General features: G+C 37.8%; 5 protein-coding genes across 6 annotated transcripts; 2 read left to right on the forward strand and 3 right to left on the reverse strand.

Annotated features, from left to right (window-relative positions):
• Window positions 1–209: 209 nt before the first annotated feature.
• LOC120006456 (oligouridylate-binding protein 1-like) lies at window positions 210–6,028 on the forward strand. 2 transcript variants are annotated; one of them, XM_038856503.1, is made up of 12 exons: window positions 210–453; window positions 1,237–1,298; window positions 1,676–1,778; window positions 2,000–2,076; window positions 2,155–2,216; window positions 2,340–2,427; window positions 2,615–2,690; window positions 2,807–2,837; window positions 3,372–3,494; window positions 4,067–4,149; window positions 4,832–5,005; window positions 5,386–6,028. In XM_038856503.1, exons 1-12 carry the CDS (start codon window positions 367–369, stop codon window positions 5,671–5,673), a joined length of 1,254 nt encoding a protein of 417 aa, XP_038712431.1. In that variant the 5' UTR covers window positions 210–366; the 3' UTR covers window positions 5,674–6,028. The 2 variants fall into 2 exon arrangements, with proteins under 2 accessions (XP_038712431.1, XP_038712430.1); XM_038856502.1 differs by having other exon boundaries at window positions 211–453; window positions 4,064–4,149.
• Window positions 6,029–7,172: 1,144 nt separating this feature from the next.
• Window positions 7,173–8,302, reverse strand: LOC120005047 (FCS-Like Zinc finger 13-like). The gene is made up of 2 exons (XM_038854476.1): window positions 7,661–8,302; window positions 7,173–7,556 (listed from the first exon to the last, which is right to left on the reverse strand). The coding sequence occupies exons 1-2, from the start codon at window positions 8,212–8,214 to the stop codon at window positions 7,394–7,396; spliced, it is 717 nt and encodes a 238-aa protein (XP_038710404.1). The 5' UTR covers window positions 8,215–8,302; the 3' UTR covers window positions 7,173–7,393.
• A 1,658-nt stretch (window positions 8,303–9,960) lies between these two features.
• Window positions 9,961–10,686, reverse strand: LOC120005238 (ethylene-responsive transcription factor ERF016-like). Its single transcript, XM_038854759.1, has one exon. It carries the CDS (start codon window positions 10,630–10,632, stop codon window positions 10,273–10,275), a length of 360 nt encoding a protein of 119 aa, XP_038710687.1. The 5' UTR covers window positions 10,633–10,686; the 3' UTR covers window positions 9,961–10,272.
• A 3,530-nt stretch (window positions 10,687–14,216) lies between these two features.
• Window positions 14,217–15,462, reverse strand: LOC120005262 (ethylene-responsive transcription factor ERF017-like). The gene has a single exon (XM_038854804.1). It carries the CDS (start codon window positions 15,347–15,349, stop codon window positions 14,708–14,710), a length of 642 nt encoding a protein of 213 aa, XP_038710732.1. The 5' UTR covers window positions 15,350–15,462; the 3' UTR covers window positions 14,217–14,707.
• Window positions 15,463–17,356: 1,894 nt separating this feature from the next.
• Window positions 17,357–19,624, forward strand: LOC120006677 (20 kDa chaperonin, chloroplastic-like). Its single transcript, XM_038856809.1, has 6 exons — window positions 17,357–17,517; window positions 17,652–17,821; window positions 18,340–18,519; window positions 18,597–18,752; window positions 19,012–19,089; window positions 19,203–19,624. Exons 2-6 carry the CDS (start codon window positions 17,654–17,656, stop codon window positions 19,374–19,376), a joined length of 756 nt encoding a protein of 251 aa, XP_038712737.1. The 5' UTR covers window positions 17,357–17,517; window positions 17,652–17,653; the 3' UTR covers window positions 19,377–19,624.
• The last annotated feature ends 301 nt before the right edge of the window (window positions 19,625–19,925 follow it).

A 19,925-nucleotide genomic window follows, 5' to 3' on the forward strand; every position in this document is an offset into this window, starting at 1 on the left:
AGGGATCCAGATCTGTTGTATTTGGGCTTAAGAAAGTTTTGGGCTCAAAGGCTGTAAGAGGATTGGAGCCAGAAATTCTTGGGCTGGGTTCAAAATTGTTGATCCAGTGAATCATAACATGGGCCAGCCCACTCAATTCCAAGGCCCTCTTTTTCGTCCTTCCAGAAATAAAAATCCATCGAGAAGCTACTATCATGCTTGTGACTTGTGAGACTGTCCACTCTTCCTCTTCTCGTCTCTCTCTTCGTTCTCTGCACTGCCCTCTCTCTCTCTCGGGTTTTCTTTTTCTTTTTTTTCTGTTTTGTACCCTCAAATTTCCTCCCTGGACAGTAAACCCTAGAATTATTTCTGCATCAACAATTATCGATGATGCAGCAACAACAGAGGCTAAAGCAACAGGCCATGATGCAGCAGGCTTTGTACCATCACCCTGCTCTCTTAGCTGCTCCTCAGGTTTGTTGCTGTACCTTTCGCTTCATTATTATTGTATTCTTTCCATTTTTGCCTCAAATATTTGGGCGTATTTGAGTCTCCTCTGACTCGCACGTCGGTGAAGTTAGATGTTATTATTTAATTTTGGATTTCTGATTGATTCTATGCGGACAAAACTGTTTGCTCTTTGTTTTCTCAAGATATAGTTTTTTTGTGAAGTTTTTTTTAAGATGTAATTTTGGCATCACACACACTCCTTATTATTTCGAAATTCAATATTTTCTTTTGAAAATTTTGGGTCGGTTTTTTTTTCCCATATTGTTTACATATACATTAGGAATTGAGGTTTGCCTCTTGGTATTGCTGATTGTTTGTGACTCTTACATCATATGGTGGTTATATGGTGATATCCTACCCAATGAGCTGCTGATAATCATGGTTAATAATGATGTTCTGAAGAATTGCAGTTTTATTAGCCACTTTTGCCAGCTTTTCCCTAATATCATAGAGGAGCACAAATTGTCACATTTCGGTGGGAAGTAGGATTACACATTTTCGGTGCCCCCACCATTCAGACCCGAACGTGTTATTCACTTTTGATAGAAAATATTAAGGAACTAAAACAGCCTGCTTCAGAATCATGGACGGTTGAATTTTGTTCAATATTTATGGATAAGTGCAAGTTTTACTGTCACCGCGGCCTTTCTTCCTGGTTCTTAGCTTAGTTACTCGTGAGGAGTCTCTGAGTTTTAGGGATTTTTATTTATTTCTTTTCTTCTTGGTTTTTACATTTTTATTTTGCAGATAGAGCCTATCTTGAGTGGGAATCTGCCTCCTGGGTTTGATACAAGCACATGCCGCAGTGTGTGAGTTTTACACATTTTTTTTTCTTTTTTTCACCCTTTTATTTCTTTTATTTATGTTTGTAGTCTTTTGTGGAGATCCTCAGCGGTCGGCTCCCTGTGAACACGAGCAGTTCCCATTCACTATAATTTCCACATTAACTATGTACTTAATTTTTGTGAGATGTTGGTTTTGGCTTTTTCGTGTACTCGCTGTCTGCAAACATTTGTGTTACTTGTACTATATTTTTGCAGTTCTTTTTGTTATATGGTTATGGCATATGCTTTCCCACTTATTTGAGTGTTTTTTGCAACTTTTGCTAATAAATCCTGGTGTATCTGTATTTGGCTGTCTCCTATGCTTACTGATCTGATTGTGCCTTTGTACCTGAGCATTTCAGGTACGTTGGAAATATTCCTCCTCAGGTCACTGAACCACTTCTACAAGAGGTTTTCTTAAGTACTGGCCCTCTAGAAGGATGCAAGCTTATTAGGAAAGAGAAGGTTAGAGTTCGCCATGGTTTTTGGGATTTAATTGGTCTGTACTCTGTAGACTACAGCAGTCCATTGAGATTCGACCTTAACTGTCAGTTATTTTGTTATTTCTGTTTGTTCGGGCATTAACAAACCACCCTCTTCCCTGGATGTCTTATCTCCACTTTCTGAGGGCTTTTCGTGGTCTTGTTTGCTACTGATACTAACATGGTATTATGTTCTCTATGTAGTCGTCCTATGGTTTTGTGGATTACTACGATCGCAGATCAGCTGCTCTTGCTATTGTGACTCTTAATGGGAGGCATCTGTAAGTAAAATACAGAAGAACATGGCTTGGTTTTACCTTTTTTTCTCTTGTGCTTTTGGTCTCACATGTTATTTGCAGGTTTGGGCAGCCTATTAAAGTCAATTGGGCTTATGCTAGTAATCAAAGAGAGGATACATCAGGTAACATACACTTAGTTTTCCCACCCTCCTTTTGCTATGTGGAATTTGTTTTGTGGCTTTTGAAATCGGTTATTATTATTTTTCTAATAGCTTTTCTCCATTTGTTTTGGTTTTGGTGTGCAGGTCATTACAACATTTTTGTTGGTGACCTTAGCCCTGAAGTTACAGATGCGACACTGTTTGCATGCTTCTCTGTGTATCCTAGCTGTTCGTAAGTTCTGTCTTCCCTGGTTTTATTAGTTCTTTGCGTTGTGCATAACTGCCTTGAATGTCTGGCAATACAATCTGAAATCATGTTAATTTGGATCATGAATTTTCTTTCAAATAAGGTGGGGTTTGGGGAAGGTTGGTTTATTAAAACTCAGTCCAAAGTAAGTGGCCTGTTCTGTTGGTTACAGAGATGCAAGGGTTATGTGGGACCAGAAGACTGGACGGTCAAGGGGATTTGGGTTTGTTTCTTTTCGGAATCAGCAGGTACTTAATTTTCTTTATAGAGATGATTTAGGTTTTCCCTTCCATCTTTTGTGTTTTATTTTATTTTCTTCTTTTTTGTTTATTATGTCTAATTATTTCCTTTGTATATTTTGTAGGATGCTCAAGGTGCAATAAATGATTTAAATGGTATGATAATGAAAAGTGCTTTGATGTCTTTTCTTTTAATAATTCTTTTGGGGTACGTTATTTTTCTTTTGACAAAAGCAGCATTGCATGAAAAGCTGTAATGCCGAGACTGTTTTCAGTTGGACAATGTCAGGATTTAAATTAGTTTCCAAGTAAAATTTGATTATGTTGTTGAATTATGGTGGTGTTTGTGATGTTTATTAGTTGCTGTGTTGTGTATGGATATAGGTTAGCGGTAACAAGTTAAATTTGAGGAATGGTGATGAAAGTGGAAAAGGTTGACATAATGGATTATTGATTGTGTTGGATATTTAGTTGGAAACTTAACGTAGAAAGAATATGACCAATGTGTTGAATAATTTTCCTACAAGTAGGAAATGAAGATGCAATAGCCGTTATGTTTTCTGGTTTTTATATTCCTTCTTAGCTTGTTGATGGTTTTTTATGTGTATGTAACTCTTTTAAATGTTCATTAGATTGCAATCACGTGATTCAAATTATAGTTCTAGAACTTTGTTTTGATTGATGTTACAGGTAAGTGGCTTGGAAGCAGACAGATACGCTGTAACTGGGCCACTAAGAATGCAAGTGGTAGCAATGATGACAAGCAGAGCTCAGAGGCCAAAAGCTTTGTAGAACTAACAAACAGAAACTCAGGTGAGCTTATGTATTGAAAATTTGACCTTTAAAAGTTCTAGAGGGACGATTCAGGCATAGATCTTTAGTTTTTAGTTTCCCCTGCTTCTTTCTGTATACTCTTGTTCTCATAATAAATTTGACCTTTAAAAGGTCTAGAGGTTGAAGATTCAGGCGTATATCTGTAGCAGTTGGTTTTCCTGCTTCTTTTCTGTATACCCTTGTTCTCATAATAAACTTGAATCTTCTGTATGGATGGGAATTGTAATACTTCACTTAATTGTTGGGGGTCCATGGATTTAATCTTGTCGTGTGCTATGCATGCCTACTGTTGGACTATTCTTGAATGGTTTGGGTTTTTTGCATCCAATAGGGTTTGACCTTCTTACTTAGCATGTTCTTCGCTTGTTATTTTTTAACTTTTTTATAGATGTTCCTGCTTTGGTTGCGACTGCATGTTTTCAATTGGGATTCAGTGTTATTTGTTTCAACAAGTTAATGCTTGAGATATTGTTCTGTTCATTTAAAGGGTCCTCATTCATTGTCTTTTGAGTTATTAGGCTTTACTGTATTTAATCTTGTTTGTTTAGAAGATGGCCAAGAGAAGATTAATGAGGATGCTCCAGAGAATAATCCACAATATACCACCGTCTATGTTGGCAATCTTGCTCCAGAGGCAAGTTTACATTTATCTTACTCATTACTATTTCTATCTAGACATGTCAATATCCCAGTTTGAAATCTATTGTTATCCTCGATGCTCTCAATATTGGGCCCTGCATCCGGACATGGATAAATGATATGTTTCGTTAGGTTGGTCCACAATGAGCTGACCAGTCGACTATAACTTGGGTTTAATAGCCTTGTCATGCCTACCTGACTGATTAGTGGATGGAATGGTTGGCTTCTTATTCAGATTTTTGAGGCTAGAGCCGACAGAATTTTGCAGATTATTAAACTCATTGTCATCTCAACCATATATTGGGAGTTGTCCAAAAAATCTCACTATTAGTGGAGCTGTGGAGATGTAGCTTTATATGTTGCCGGAGAGATTTTAATCGATAATATTCAATTCATTGGCCAACTGAAAATATTAATTTATTATTCAATTGAATAGTAATGTACTACAGAAATTAACTTAATAATAATTAACATAATATAGGATGGAAATAGAAAATCAAGTTCCATTTAGTTTAAATTACATAAACTTATTTTAACCAAGTATTGACTGATATTTCTATGCCATGCTTATTGGAGGATTAAATTGGATTAGAAAAAATGCAATAGTATTGCCAGCCAATAATTAATGATATTGGCAAACATCTGGAAATTTATATTGAGTATTATAAAATTTGCAGGTTACTTCAGTTGAGCTCCATCTGCACTTCCATGGACTTGGTGCTGGAACTATTGAAGATGTTCGGATACAACGAGATAAAGGTTTTGGTTTTGTGAGATATAGCACACATGCTGAAGCTGCTTTGGCTATTCAGATGGGGAATGCTCGAATTCTATGCGGAAAACCAATCAAGGTGCATAATATAAAGCTTATATTTTTCTTTGCAATCGATGTTCCCTTTGAAGTAATTTCCTTTCCAAAAACAATGTTTTTGTTGTTAATTTCTTGTAGTTATGACCATCAGTCTCATGATGTGCCCCATCTGAGGAGGTTCCATTATCAAACGCATTTACTCTTGTCTACTATAATATACTATTTGATATTGACTGTAATTAATTAGGTTCAAGTTTCAGCCGGACAGACATTGAAGGCTGATCTGTTAGCTACATGTTCTGAAAATTGTGTCCCATCTCACGCAAATTTATTTTCTACCAGTGCATCTAGAGTACTGGTTTTGGCAAATTTGATATTTTAGCGCTTGAAAAAGCTTAATTGGGCAATTCTATGTTGCAGTGTTCATGGGGTAGCAAACCCACGTCACCAGGAACAAGCTCTACTCCTCTTCCTCTACCAGCTGCTGGGCCTGTCCCAGGTTTCAGTGCTGGTGACCTAGCAGCCTATGAGCGCCAGATTGCTTTGAGCAAAATGAGTGGTGCTCAAGCTCTGATGTACCCGCAGGGGCTCCATGCCTTCAAGCAGGCAGCCATGGGAATGAGTGCTGCCGATGCTAATCCTGCAATGTACGATGGTGGGTTCCCAAGTGTTGCCACGACTCAACAGCAGCTTATGTACTACCAGTAATAATCTGCCTAAGACTCCCGTTATACATTGTCAGGGAGCGTGTCATTGATGAAGTTTAGGATTATGTTTTTAGTTTTTATATATCCTTTACACTTTGTTGCCTACTGTTAGGGCAACTTTTATACCTCTTACAAACTGGGGTTTTACTAGTAGTGTGTAATCTTAAACTTCTTTGGGGATGTTGGCTTTATTTAATCAGGTTTTCTGCCAGCCTGCCGGTTTCTTTTGCTTGCAGAAGATGCCGCTGTAGTACTTGCGTGACACTGTTGAATGTGTATCCCTTTAGGTTGCTGTCATGGGGTTGTGTGGTTTGGAAGCCTCCAGATTTGTCAAATTCACTTGAAGCTATTTGAAGATATCTTGAATGTTGAATGGTGCAAAATCTGCCCTTCTGGGGCTTAGATGGGGAGAGATTTAAATAATTTTTGTTTTTATTTTCTCCTGGGTTTTAAATCAAGAAAATAAAATACACATCCAATCAAAGTTAAATCAAGAACAGACTACATTTATGTGTGGTGTCTCATAAAGGTTTTGAGTTCGAGCCTTTTCTTATAATAAAAAAAATGTTAAAATAATTTTTTCTTTTGTTGACTTTCTTTTTCTTAAATAAATAATTCTAAGTTTTTAACATATATTTCCTTTGGTCCGAAGGTTTTGAGTCCAAGGTTGTTTCATATTGTAAACTCAAAATTGAATGGGCGAAATTTTCAATTCTTCAATATATTTTATAATGTGTGTTGAAGCAACTGTTTTGATCGAATGCATTTCTTTATTTGAACAATATTTTAACGAAACTTACTTAGTTCTTTCTGCAAAACTTCTTTACAATTGTTAACTTTTTTTAAAAAAATTTGAATCGACTAATCATCATAATATAAAAGTAATCCTTTGAAGAAATTCATATTTATCAGCAAAGATATTTATTATATATTATATTTATTTGAAGTATTGAGACTATGATTGATAGCAACTTTGATGAATTTTTCTTCCAAGTGGAGGGGACAGAAAAAGACAGCATATGGGTTCCTCCAACCAAATAGTCTTATAATCATTTTAACATTTTGAAAATTGGTAGTTTTCACTTTTCTCTCCAGAATGTAATTTCGCATTGATATAATATAACTCATCGAATGATTTATAAGTGAAGTTCAGTCTCTTGAGAATCACGAATAGCTTAGATAACACTCATGTGTGGTATTTTATAAAAGTTTCGAGTTCGAGCATTCCTTATTCCCTTCTCTTGTAATCAAAAAAAAAATAAAATTAAGTCCTTTTTTTTTCAACAATCCGTTTTTTGAGCTCAAATATCAATTAAGTGAGACCGTGAGAGAAACAAAATCGTTCGGACCAAGTTTCAAATCGGACCATATTTTTGGTTTCTAACAGTTGCACTTTCCAGCAGGTTTGATAGTTCCTAGAATCTTCAAACACCATCATTGCCTGTACTAAATAGTACAAACCAATTCACTGGATTTTGTTAACTTGGTAAGAATTCTTGTACGTGTTTGTTCTGTAAGAACTCAGATTTATTCAAATCAAGAGATACCCAAAAATGAAGAAAGTTCATAGCATTTAAACGATTACATCTGATCAAAATTTTCCATTGTTATTTACTCTCCAGTGTCATATAACTTTTGATATTTATAGTATTCCAGTGTAAGAAAAAGAAAAAAAAAACTGCAGATTTCATGACTGGTGGTGGTGGTGTTGCCTTCATAAGCTAAATCGCAAGAATTCCAGTAGAGAAGATCTGGTCTCTTGTGTAAGGCGAGCTCGACAAATCTGCAGATCTCGCAGCATCTGATGATCTACACTGCTCTTTGCGCTCATCCACCATTATTTGCCTCGATCGACACTCTGGACTGCAAAACGCCTTCTCACCCCTGCAAATCAAAAACATTCACAAAACCCATTAAAGACTGATCAACATAAATCACAAAAACAAGAGAGAAGATCGGGGAAAAAAAAAGGCAGAAATTGTATGTACCTGTACATGTATATGTCTTTCCCATGAAGCTGCTTCTGACACAGATGACAAGAGCTAAGAAAATCTGAAACTGGGTACGAATTTTGATTGAAACGTCTCGTCTTCTTCTTCGTCTTCTTCGCTTCACAAACATTATCAATCCTAGCATTATCACCACCATCATGATACACTTTTGTGATGGATTTGTTGTCTGGTCCATGAAATGTGACGTAAGTGTAATTCTCCAAATCAATCTCCTCCTCAAACCCACCACAATTTCTACCGGAATAGGCTGGAATCGGAGCCGATTTGATCGAACACCGGGGACTTGTTATGGCATACTTGGCCAGAATTTCATGTCCTTTGCCATTACTACTACTTGGTTTTTCAAGGGCAGCAACAATCCCCAATCCAACCCCACCAAGCTCATAACACTTTGTTCCACATCTGGGTGATTGAGCTTTCAAATATAATGGACATCTTGGACTAGTGGTAGCCTCTGAAACTACTCTGGCACGGTTGCCGGAAACGAATAATTCCGACAACTTTCCGAGGTGGGTTCTCTTCCCCAACATGACTACAAATTTTGTACTACAAGAATGTTTTAGCACAAAATTGGAGAGATGGGTATGAAAATAAATCTCCACAAGAACAACACAAGGTGTGTATAACCCCCCAATTTATGATGGAGCTGGACTAAACTTTTGGGCAAAATATAACATCTAGTCCTTCAATTATACTTGTAGTTTCACTTTTGTCCTTAAAAGTTTTTTGCTTCTAACTTCGTTATTCAACTATTGAAAAATATCTATTTTGTCCTTCAAGTGAGAGAGTAGCCGAAAAATTCTAACGTGACATCTATTTAACAAAGGTGAACGATATATCATTAAATTATTAATGTCTACCAGTATGGAGCCCAAGAAAAGAGATGAGGAAGGGAGCAGTGCCGTGTAGAGGAAGAAGGAGAATTAGGGATTTTGGGAATTTAGGTTTTTGGAGATTTTGAAGAGTAATGTATTTTGAGGATTTTGTGAGATGTTTGATGTAAAATTTGAGCCAAGTGGGATGACAAGTATAAAAATTAAGCCAACTGGGATGTTATATACGATTTATCTTATGTCAGAATCATTTGAGAGACGAATGAGATATCTTTGAATAATTGATGAAAGATTTTAAGAGAAAAAAAAATTTAGGGACAAAAATGAGATTAACGTATAGTTAAGGTAGCAAAATGTATATTTTGCCCATTGGTTTTGGAATGAAATGAATGATATCCAAGAAAACCAACAAACCCAATTAAATTAAATTAATAATTATAAGAGTATTATCGTTATTGAATAATTGAACTTTGGATTCTTATGATGATTTTGCAGTAGGGTAGTTCTCAAGTGGGGCCCAATATTAACTTTAAAAAATATGTCCCGTGTCTAATGATTGAGCCTTTGCATTGGGATCTACCCCACCAAGTGACAAAGAAAGATTCTTCGTGGCACTACCACCGTTGAGGAATGTACACGTGTTGCAAATCTGATGGGGTGATTACTGCAACCCTAAAACCACTGGCGATGAGGCTGGGGGGTTTGCCAGGAAAAGAAAAGAAAGAGAGGGGAAACAATGACATTGACATATAATTTGGATCAAAGTGTAAAACGGGCCCAGTGCCGTTGGCCTGTTGAACGAGGTCAACAGGCCGTACTAGGCCCAGCTCGGTCATCACCTCTTAACGGGCCAGGTTGGGATTTTCCGCCCGTTATGGAATCTCCCTGTGCTGGTGGATTTGCAGGGTATGGGCAAGGGACAAGCCTGGGTGAAGGGGAACAGCATTGGACTATACTGGCCTTCAAACATTGCAGATTCAAATGGGTGCAATGCCTCGTCTGATATTATTCATCCAATAAATGCATGGCAAACTGTGGCAACCCTACTCAAAGATGGTACGATTAGTGATCATTCACACTCATCATCAAATTGTTCTAATCAGAAATGAATCAAAAATGTCTCGTCCGATTCTGATAACATGGAATTTGACAGGTACCATGTTCCAAGATCGTTTCTTACTGAACGCGTCGAAAACGCACTGATTTTGTTCGAGGAATTCGGTGGGATTCATCAGATGTGTCTTTCCAGACCGTCGAGAGACTGCCAGTGGAGAGTTAAAAAGCCCTCCAACAGAGCAAACCTTCTGGTCATCTCCACTCTGCACAGTCATTCTTTCAGTTTCATATCCCAATTAAAATACAGCAACGTCGTATATCATCGAATTCTTTAATTTGTTCTTCGATCATGCATCAATACAGCAATGATAAGACCATTCTTTTGGGCGCAAGATCGGGTAATTTTGTATAGCATATAATAAATAATTCACAACACATATAAAACGAAGAAGAAAACGAATGGGATCTCTAATTTACATTAAAAAGAAGGATCCTAACAAAACCAAGAAAAAAATTGAAGTGTTAATGACACCGATGTCTCCAACTCAATCGTTCCAAGAGGGTTGACAATCAAATAGAACTGCAGATTTCCTTTTTCTTCCCATGAGATGTCCGCACACCAAGTGTATGACAAAATGCCCCACCGGAAGCACTCCCTAAATTTCCCACTCGATTGCTCTACAAACAAGCAACGGTCACCTAGACACCTACTGAGAACCCACCAAATGCTTCAGATGACACCGTATGCATCCCGGACGACTGAACTCGACGGGCATGCCGCAAGGCGGCTTCCTGAATCTGGGAGGGCGAGAGGCCTGCGACCGTGGGTATATCCGGAGGATCTGCAGGGAAATTAAGCACTGCGGACGGTCCACGCAAGTACAAAACAGCCGCATCGTACGCTCTCGCTGCTTCCTCAGCCGTCCTGTACGACCCTAACCAAATTCTGCCTCGGCTGTTGGGTTGCCGAATCTCCGCAACCCATTTCCCCCACTTCCTCATCCTCACTCCCTTGTAACGACCGTCTCTTCTCTCTCTCGCCCCACCCAGTCTCGCCATCTTCTTCGTTTCTCTGAAATCTTCAAATTCGCGTAAGAATCTGGGATTTATATATGCATTGTGGTGGGGAGTGGGAAACGGAAAGAAAAACAAATGGTATCGTGGACGAATGCCACGTCTTGATGAAGAAATTCGGGTGCGGCGATGGCGATGTGCGTGATGGGGACATTGAACTTAGCTTACACGTTGATGATTATGGACGGTTGGATGTTGAAAGGTCAGCTTACACGTGGCGGAGATACGCCTCGTGGGCATGTGTGTGATGCCAGGTGCCGACTACTGATCAAGTTATGTTTCTGATGATGAAGGTTGGATTTTTCTTATCCACATCCAATTATACATGTATGCTTTTATATATAGGTATATTACATATATGTGGGTCAAAATTTCCACAATCAATGATTCATTACTACGACCATCGGTAATCCTTCAAAATTCATAAAAGATGTTAAAGGATTCCTTTGTCAGAGGAGTTTCAATGATCAAATCATTCATGTGTTTACTCTTTAATAAATGATAATATTTAGTGAATTAGTTTTTTTTCTCTTTCTTCTTTGATCTCGATTGTCTCCTTTTATGGCGGGGATAATTCGTATTGTCCAATATAAGGATCATTAGAATTGATTGGATTCGAAGGATTTTATACTTGTGTCAGAGTTAATCATTCAGATATGATCTTTTCCTATAAAGATGTTCAATGCTCTGGATCTATTGTCATAAATGGCGTACGTCTCGAAGAGATTATGAAATGATTGATGAGACGTAAGTTACAAAAAGTATTGACCAAGTATACCTATGACATCCGATTCCATTAGATGTAGACAAATTCGAGGTATGTCTCAAAGTAAAAGTGGTTGAACGACTATATATGTAACGACTCATCTCGGAGGAGGGTCTGCGGATTTACCCATCTATCCTCAACCATATCTACACCATGCAAAATAATCTAAAATTCATTTATTGATTTCCAAAGTAAAGTTCAACTCCTAAAGAACAATATTAAAGACATAATCAAATAAGTCTTTACAAACTAAACATCCGGAAGTCTTGATAATTAAACCCTACTCTACCCATATACCCCAATCGTATTCATGGGAAACCGCTCTCTCCTCGGGATGTTGGCCGCCATCCGTATTCTCACCTGAAAGAAAAGAAAATAGAGGTTGAGCTAAATAGCTCAGTAGGGGTATAATACCCGATATGGACTCGGATATCCATGATGCAGATACAGAGAGAGCAAATCACAATGACAATCAACTCAAGAGTAATGCAAGAATAGGCAGGAACAATATGAACATACTCATGCCACCATCACCACCCATATGAATGTATAAGTATACAAATGAATAAACTAACACACATCTCATTTCAATGCGCAAAGCACCACAAATATTCACGTTCAACCAAGATCACACGGCAGTCCGCGTTCCTCCACGGAGGCATTGGTGCTTCTATACCCTGTACTATCAAATGGGTAATAGAATAGGAAATAAATTCCAAACAACGATGCCCCGTACAATCAAATGGGCAACAAATAAAGGGATAAATCCCAACAGTGATCAGATACCCCGTACTATCAAATGAGTAATATATTTATAAGGGATGAATTCCAAACAGTGATCACATTTCACACACATACAATCAACCATATAACATGATACATGTATAGGACGATTCAATGAATAATATAATCAAGTAATAATCCAATGAAGTGAATTTAACGCATATGGCACATATCATGGAATCAAAAGTCCCAACATCACAAACAAGCTCCAGACAAATCAATCGAAGACAACAAAATGATAATAATTCTCAATGTAAATGACATTAAGGAATTCAACAAGCAAGCATATAACAAGGGGAATAATATCCCAGAATTTATAATGAATCGAAAAGTCGGGTATTTAGAAGCCAAAGATAATCATAACCCCTACCTCGATAGCAGTGCAAATAAAGCTAAACGTCTATTGCGTCTCCCCAATCTTCTAAAAAAATAGACCGATGTATAGCAGTCATTAAATAATCCAAAACAAATTCTGATTATTTGAATATTTTTTTCCCCAGTATTTAACTAGTCATCCTTAGTAAACATGGTCCAACTCAAAATCTGGTCAAAGGACCTTTATGTAGCTGACGAGCTATAAGAGCCGGATATCCTTATTTTTTTTAACACTCTTTAATGGCCAAGAGGCCAAATGGCCACACTTCATCAAATGGCTCACGTGGCCTTGTCATGCATGTGCCTCCCCTAACACACTGTCAATCATATTTTACCCAGATCAAGAATCAACAGACTACAATCAATCCATGTTGAACCAAACTCATCCACCGAATCAACACATGAGTAGTATTAGAGTTGTTTACTCACCAGTAAAATTTTCTCTACAATTTCTTTAATCCTCGGCTTAATCCACCAAATATCAAACACCTTGACTTGTATCGTCTCCTTCGGCAAAGTTCTTCGGCGGCTGAGGGTGAGCCAGGTTCTGTTCTTCTTGAGAGGCTGTAATTATACGTATTTAGGTTTTTTTTTTTTTACAATGAAAAGTATATAGGGATATATATACTCGTATGCTAGGTATTTATATTTTCTAAAATTCTCTTTTGACCCCTCCACTTTCCTCTAAATTAAATCCTTAACCCAATTCTTTTATTGAATTTCGTTTATATCATTTTCAAAAATTTAGGTTTTACAATATGTATCCGAGAAGATAAAGGTCTAATGTTTTCGACATGATGATTAATATTGTCGACACGGGGGTATGATATAAACGACACATGTGGGTCATTTGCTCACAGTTGGTTAATGTGATACGGGGACGACTTGGGATTGTGTATCAACATCGAAGTAGATAATTGGAAATTGATATCAGTTACGATAGAGAGTGATAAATTAATAATAATTATGTTATACTTGTCATTGGTTAGCGATCAAGGTTGATCAAGTCGAATGACGATTTTTGTCCATTACAATATATATATATATATATATATAATAAACTTAAAGAATGAGATCTTTTTCCCTTTTCACGGTAAATTGTATTATGTTTATATTGAGAGTTAAACTCGAATCGTTGGCTTTAAAGTGATTCATTCCAAGTTTTCTGGACCATTTTTCTACGTCTGGGCAAAAAAATATGCACCTTGGACTGTGATTTGGACACATATTTGTGTCGATAACTCCATACCAATCAATCGAATATTGATCAACAGGTAATCGATGAAAGATTACTTGAAAATTAAAATGACTCTTCAACTCAAGTGTTAAGAAAGTGGGTCATGTTTGCAAAAATATATGATTTGTTTCTATCAAACCAATGTTAGATGTATAGTAGGTCTATCCCTCAAATATCCGTTTTGAGAAGCCACTTGGTTTCAACTTTCAAGGGAAGACGTATGAGCGACAGTCCACCAACACGTTCTCGATTTCGAGCTTCAACTTTAGATGTGGATACAAATAATTTCAGCAGATCAATATCCAAGTCTAACCCAAACATGACAGTTCATGCTCAAGCCTGCTAAGACTGGCAAAGAGAATGTTTGCGGAAATTTTCTTTTGAAATTATTGATCTTTGCGTGCGAAGTTACATCAAACACATTCTCTTTTATCTTTATTTTAGGCTCTAGCATTTAGCCAAGAAAAAAGATGATGATTTAGTAGTACCGCGTTATCTCATAATGGGCTGGGCCCTGCTGGACCCATTGGCCGCAATAAGGGAAGATATGAGCGCCCAATGCAATTGTTCTTTTGCGTAGTTTTGGACCTTTCGGTACATTTCACGTGCCATAAATCCCAGGTCCACGTGTTATACTCGTATGACAATAAACTACGTCAGCATTTTCCATTACGTTCATGCAGTTATAAAGAAGCTTCAAAATCCGCACGTTTAATTATTTTTATATTCTCTACAATTTGGAATCACAGCAGTTTATCAACTACGCCAGTACTATGATAGATGGGCCATATCAAAAAAAATGGCCCCTCCACAGCTAAAAAAAACTGGGTCATATCCGTAGAGTCAGTAGCTCCGAATCTTAAAACTGTTCGGATTTTGTGACCCGTTTTTTACTCCATTTAGAAGTTCCAAAGAAATGAATCTTGACCTGAATATTGGTCCAGATTCTCGTCCTCATAATCAAGTGAGGGCATTGGTGGTGCAAAAATATTATCACCAAAACCATCCAACCCAGGATATAATCCGTAGTCCGTCACGTAATTACCCGAACCCAAATTCGTGAATAGATCCGGTAACGACCCATCCAAATTCATTTCATAGTCCAATTGGGCAGCCCCATCCGAAACTGAAGGAGAAGGCGAGCACTCCATTTGCGATTCGGATGCGGACCGATCCATGGAGTGACCAGACTCTATTCTCGGCTGCTCTGGTTCCGCATTTGCGAACCTGGCCGCCGCCAATTGAATCTCGGACGGACTCATCGACCTCCCACCGGGTATATCCGGTGGATTGTCGGGGAAATTGAACTTGGCGGAGCGACCACGTAAGCAAAATAGTGCCGCATCGAATGCACGTGCAGCCTTCTCCGACGAATCATAAGATCCCAACCAAATCCGTTCCCTGCTGTTGGGTAGTCTGATTTCGGAGACCCATTTCCCCCATTTACGTTTCCTGACTCCCTTGAACTCAATATCGCTGCTGCTGCTGCTTCTCTGATCACCTGACTTGTGCCCAGTAGTTGTGTTGCTGCGTTTCTCCATATCAGGCGCTGTTTCAGGTGACGTTTTGATTTTGATCGATTAAATTGAAACTGAATAATTCTGGTTTTGGTTTTTCTGAGGATGTATGAGTGTGGGTTGTATTTGAGGGGAATCAAGTGGGGGTGTGGGGAGTATATATATGGCCATGGGAGGGGGTTGTGTGATGAAGAGAGTGAAGAGTCTCTGACAGCGAAGGGTCAACACAAAAGAGGCGCGTTGAATAATGTACACGTGGAGTGGTGTTAGGCTGCTTGGCTAGCCCTGATCAGTTGGGTTACGCGGGTTAGGAAAATGGTCTTGGAGACCAGTCCACGTGTGTGTTGTATTTCACCTCGTGCTTCAATTTTATTCTAATTAAACTATCAAAAAATGATAAAGATTTCGGTAGTTGGTATCTGAGTTATGTAAGCACTAGAATTAGAGGCACATGATCCAATTAAATGAATTCGTGGGTTTCATATGATGCACGTAAAATTATATACGTATAATTTAATTTTTTTATAAACTATTCAAACGAATGAATTTGAAGAAAACTCTATTTCCTTTCTCTTTCATTTCATCCAAATCTCTTAATCTAAATACACTATAAACGACGTTTTGAGGCAGCCCAAATAGTAATTTTTGATTGATCTAACTTTGAAATTGAAGTCAAAGTACTGCTCTATATATACGAGTGAAGAATAAAGGAGACAGACAGCAGAAATGGACTTTGCATATATGTGTTGACGTGATAAGTAGAATATATATGTATATATATACCCACTGATCCGTTGAGACAAATAATAAAGCTCATCAGATTTTGGAAGGTCCATGGTTGCTTCCAATTACAACAAAAAATTGAAGTAGGAACGAAACCAACCTGCCATAAACCCACCTTTCATTTATGTTGTTATTTATCAGTCGCCAGACTTTTTATTCTACGCGGATGATGTCTCAAAGTGTATTCTCTGAATGACTTTATCAGGTTCTGAAAGAAGGATGTCATCTATGACGTACCCCATATGACACGTCACAAAACAGGTTGTGCCTTGCCACACACCACGGGGACGACGGGTATCCATATATTTATATTTTATTTATATATATATATATATATATATATTTTTTTTTTTTTTACTTTTACTAGAGTTTTCAGAATTATAATTGACAAAGATTTTTATAATAACAAAATATAACAATTGACGGGATAGGTAACGAGGCACATCAACAATATGAAGATGTGAAAATTAAATATTTAACGAGTATTTTAACGAGACGGATAAGAATTTATCTAATGTCCGGCGTATGTATTCGCGTTACTTGCTATCTGTGAGTATGCTTAATTCAACAACAATGGATAACGAATAGCTTTGGTCGTGCATTTCAAGTCATCTGGCTAGACCGGCTTTTAACAGATGAGTTGGCAAATGTTAGATTTGAGTAGGGTTGTTATTGGTATGGTAAATTATTCATTGGTATATCGTTACTGATATATTGATTACCGAAAATGGTAGAAGATTGGTATATTGTTATCAATACTTCGGTATGATAAATTTATCGTTGTATTTGATAACGGTAATGGTAAGCAAAGTTCAAAATCGATAAATTCCCCGATTATCAGTTAACTTCTCTCATTTTCTATTCCTTTCCACTATTTACTTATTGTTGAGTTTTATTTGTATTTCTCTGGAAGTGGATTATATGTAATGTGGATGTGAATTATCATATATATGTGAAATTAAGTGGAGATGGATTTAGTATAATTGGTAAATAGATTTTATTGTTTTAAGAATCAGCATGTTTCTCCTTTTTTTAAACATATTTTCTTCATTGATAAATTTACTAATTACCATCTTATTAATATCGATCATCGGTATATTGATACTTTTGATAACGGTAACATTTTTTTAATTACTAAAATGATCGATATGATAACAATATTTAATGTTTGATAACGATAAGAACCTGATTTGATCAGAACTCAGAAGCGCGTGGAGACGAGTCACTCGAGACACTCTTACATTCCAAAAATTTCTAGAACTCTCTCTTATCATCTCATAAAACCCCCCATTAAAAACTTTCTAGGGTTTTATCCTCTCCGACTCTCTCCTCTGTTTCAGCGAATTCGCACCAACTCGGGACCTCTCGCTCCACCAGTCTCCAAGCTCATCATTTGATTTATTCTAAAGGTATTGTTAGATTTTCGTGTCTTCATTCATTTATTTTTGACGACTTTGATTGATTCGTAGATATATTTGGTTGATGAGAAAATGGAGGAAAAGGAGAATAAATTGATTTACGAATTTTGCGTTTCTGTTTGAAGTAATGGCGACAGCTCAGCTCACAGCATCATCAATCTCCGTAACGGCGAGAAACTTGACATCATTTGAAGGTCTGAGACCCGCAACGTTTGGGAGAATGAAGACTGGAGCTCTCTCGGAACGGTTATTCCGGGGGCTGGTTGTCAAAGCAGCCACTGTGGTTGCCCCAAAGGTATAATTGAATACATTTGAGTAACTTGCGCCCTCTCATCGACAGTAGAGTCGGTTCTTACTTTTTGTGGCATGTTTTATGATATTATAGAAGTGGTTCTTGTGCGCAACGGTTGTTATAGATAGATGGTGGTTGATTCTTTAGGTTTTCGGATTACCTTCGGGAGCTTTCATGAATTTTGAAGCTTGAATGCTAGAATTTTTTTTTTTTGTTGTTGCAATGAACAGGGCACAAATTCGTTCTTTTACTCTCTGTTTTATGGATTTTATTTACGAGCGACAGAGATTACTGGAAATGAAAAGTGTAATTCTGTAAGCTTTGGTTTTGTGATGCTGACTTTGGAATTCATCCAGTAGTTTCTTCATCACAGTTGAAAGCCTTCCGTGTTCATTAAATCAGTACATTATGCATGTTATATGGTGGAGTTGCCATTTTCACTGATTTGATATGCTATGGCATACAATTTAGTTACTCCGCTGCTGGTGCTTTGTCTAACAGTGGCTCTCTAATTTTCACAGTTTACTTCAATTAAGCCCACTGGTGATAGGGTTTTGGTGAAGATCAAGACTGTAGAGGAAAAGACAGATGGTGGGATTTTACTTCCAACATCAGCTCAGTCAAAACCACAGGGAGGTGAGGTTGTTGCTGTCGGCGAGGGGAAGACACTTGGGAAGACGAAAGTGGACATTTCTGTCAAGGTGACATATATTGACTTGCTTTTCTGCTCAATCCCTGTTATACAATAAGTGCACTAAAATTGTCCTGCCTTGTGTAGACTGGTACCCAGGTGGTGTATTCAAAGTACGCCGGGACTGAGCTAGAATTCAATGGTTCAAATCATCTTATATTGAAGGAGGATGATATTGTTGGTATTCTTGAGACAGAAGATATCAAGGATCTGAAGCCTCTCAATGACAGAGTTTTGATCAAGGTTCGTTTATCGGGTGAAATTACTAGCTTATACACTTGGAGATAGTTCAAGTGATTCCAGGAATACTCTGATGGCATGCACACTACTTTTGTTCATGTTTGAAAGAGTAGAGTGACCGTATTTTCATTTTACCCTAGGTACTGGTTATTTACGATCCGTTAGGCCATGTGTCCATCACATTGACATGAGTAGAATGCATGGCATTGTTTTGTGGCAGTCTCAACATTGTGACAGTTTCTAGCTGGGCTTCTGAATGCAGGTTGCTGAGGCTGAAGAGAAAACTGCTGGAGGTTTGCTGCTAACAGAGGCGACAAAGGATAAACCTTCAATCGGAACAGTAAGAGCTAGCATTCTTAAGCATTTACTAATGAAAAAATATTGAATTCTTGCATTCAAGTATGAAGCTTTTGCTGTGTTAGATTGATATATTCATTTTATGATGATGCACAGGTTATTGCAGTTGGGCCAGGTCCTCTAGATGAGGAAGGTAATAGGAAGCCTTTTCCCATCTCTCAAGGGAGCACTGTTCTGTACTCCAAGTACGCTGGAAATGACTTCAAGGGCAGTGATGGCTCTAACTACATTGCTCTTAGGGTTTCTGATGTTATGGCCGTGCTCTCGTAGTGGTCATTTTATCGTGCTTGAGTAGGCGATGCAAAATTTCTTGCTTGAGTTGCCTCAAGGCATACGAATTTTGAATATGTATTTGGTTATTGTTTACGTTATGTTTATGCAACTTCATATGGCTGCTACACTAGTCAAAACGTCAACCGATCTCGGATGATGCAATAAGGTTAAAATAGTGAACCTATGTTAAGTTATAATTGAGCCGAAGTTAGTTGAAGAGATTACAGTCAAGCGTGGAAAGATAACTGATCTCTAATGTTCCTTTGATTCCGTCTCTCATGTAACGTGGTATATATAGATATAGTTGAAAATGATAGGAATCACCGGTCAGAGATGGAATACACGCCTGCTGGCCCTAGTAAGATCCGAGAACGCAGAAAATTCGGTCACCGGAGGAGTAGTCTCTCTCTAGCCATCTGATCCATGGAGTTTTATGTCAAACCAATGGTCACAAAATGAACAACTACTAGGCGTTCATGGGTTCAATTTCTCTATCCCAAATTTTTTTTTATTGTTCTCGGGCTGATTAAAGATGTTAGGGGGGAA

This window comes from Tripterygium wilfordii, chromosome 9 (assembly GCF_013401445.1).
Source record: "Tripterygium wilfordii isolate XIE 37 chromosome 9, ASM1340144v1, whole genome shotgun sequence".
In the NCBI taxonomy this organism is placed as follows: domain Eukaryota; kingdom Viridiplantae; phylum Streptophyta; class Magnoliopsida; order Celastrales; family Celastraceae; genus Tripterygium; species Tripterygium wilfordii.

Excerpts from the sequence above, each read along its gene's own strand:
- LOC120006456 (XM_038856502.1), top strand. The coding sequence starts at position 367 with ATGATGCAGCAACAACAGAGGCTAAAGCAACAGGCCATGATGCAGCAG. Across the intron at positions 1,299-1,675 it reads ACAAGCACATGCCGCAGTGT|GTACGTTGGAAATATTCCTC; the intron begins GTGAGTTTTACA and ends TGAGCATTTCAG. Across the intron at positions 2,077-2,154 it reads ACTCTTAATGGGAGGCATCT|GTTTGGGCAGCCTATTAAAG; the intron begins GTAAGTAAAATA and ends TGTTATTTGCAG.
- LOC120006677 (XM_038856809.1), top strand. The coding sequence starts at position 17,654 with ATGGCGACAGCTCAGCTCACAGCATCATCAATCTCCGTAACGGCGAGA. Across the intron at positions 18,520-18,596 it reads AAGTGGACATTTCTGTCAAG|ACTGGTACCCAGGTGGTGTA; the intron begins GTGACATATATT and ends TGCCTTGTGTAG. Across the intron at positions 18,753-19,011 it reads ATGACAGAGTTTTGATCAAG|GTTGCTGAGGCTGAAGAGAA; the intron begins GTTCGTTTATCG and ends TTCTGAATGCAG.
- LOC120005262 (XM_038854804.1), bottom strand. The coding sequence starts at position 15,349 with ATGGAGAAACGCAGCAACACAACTACTGGGCACAAGTCAGGTGATCAG.
- LOC120005238 (XM_038854759.1), bottom strand. The coding sequence starts at position 10,632 with ATGGCGAGACTGGGTGGGGCGAGAGAGAGAAGAGACGGTCGTTACAAG.
- LOC120005047 (XM_038854476.1), bottom strand. The coding sequence starts at position 8,214 with ATGTTGGGGAAGAGAACCCACCTCGGAAAGTTGTCGGAATTATTCGTT. Across the intron at positions 7,557-7,660 it reads AAAGACATATACATGTACAG|GGGTGAGAAGGCGTTTTGCA; the intron begins GTACATACAATT and ends TTTGATTTGCAG.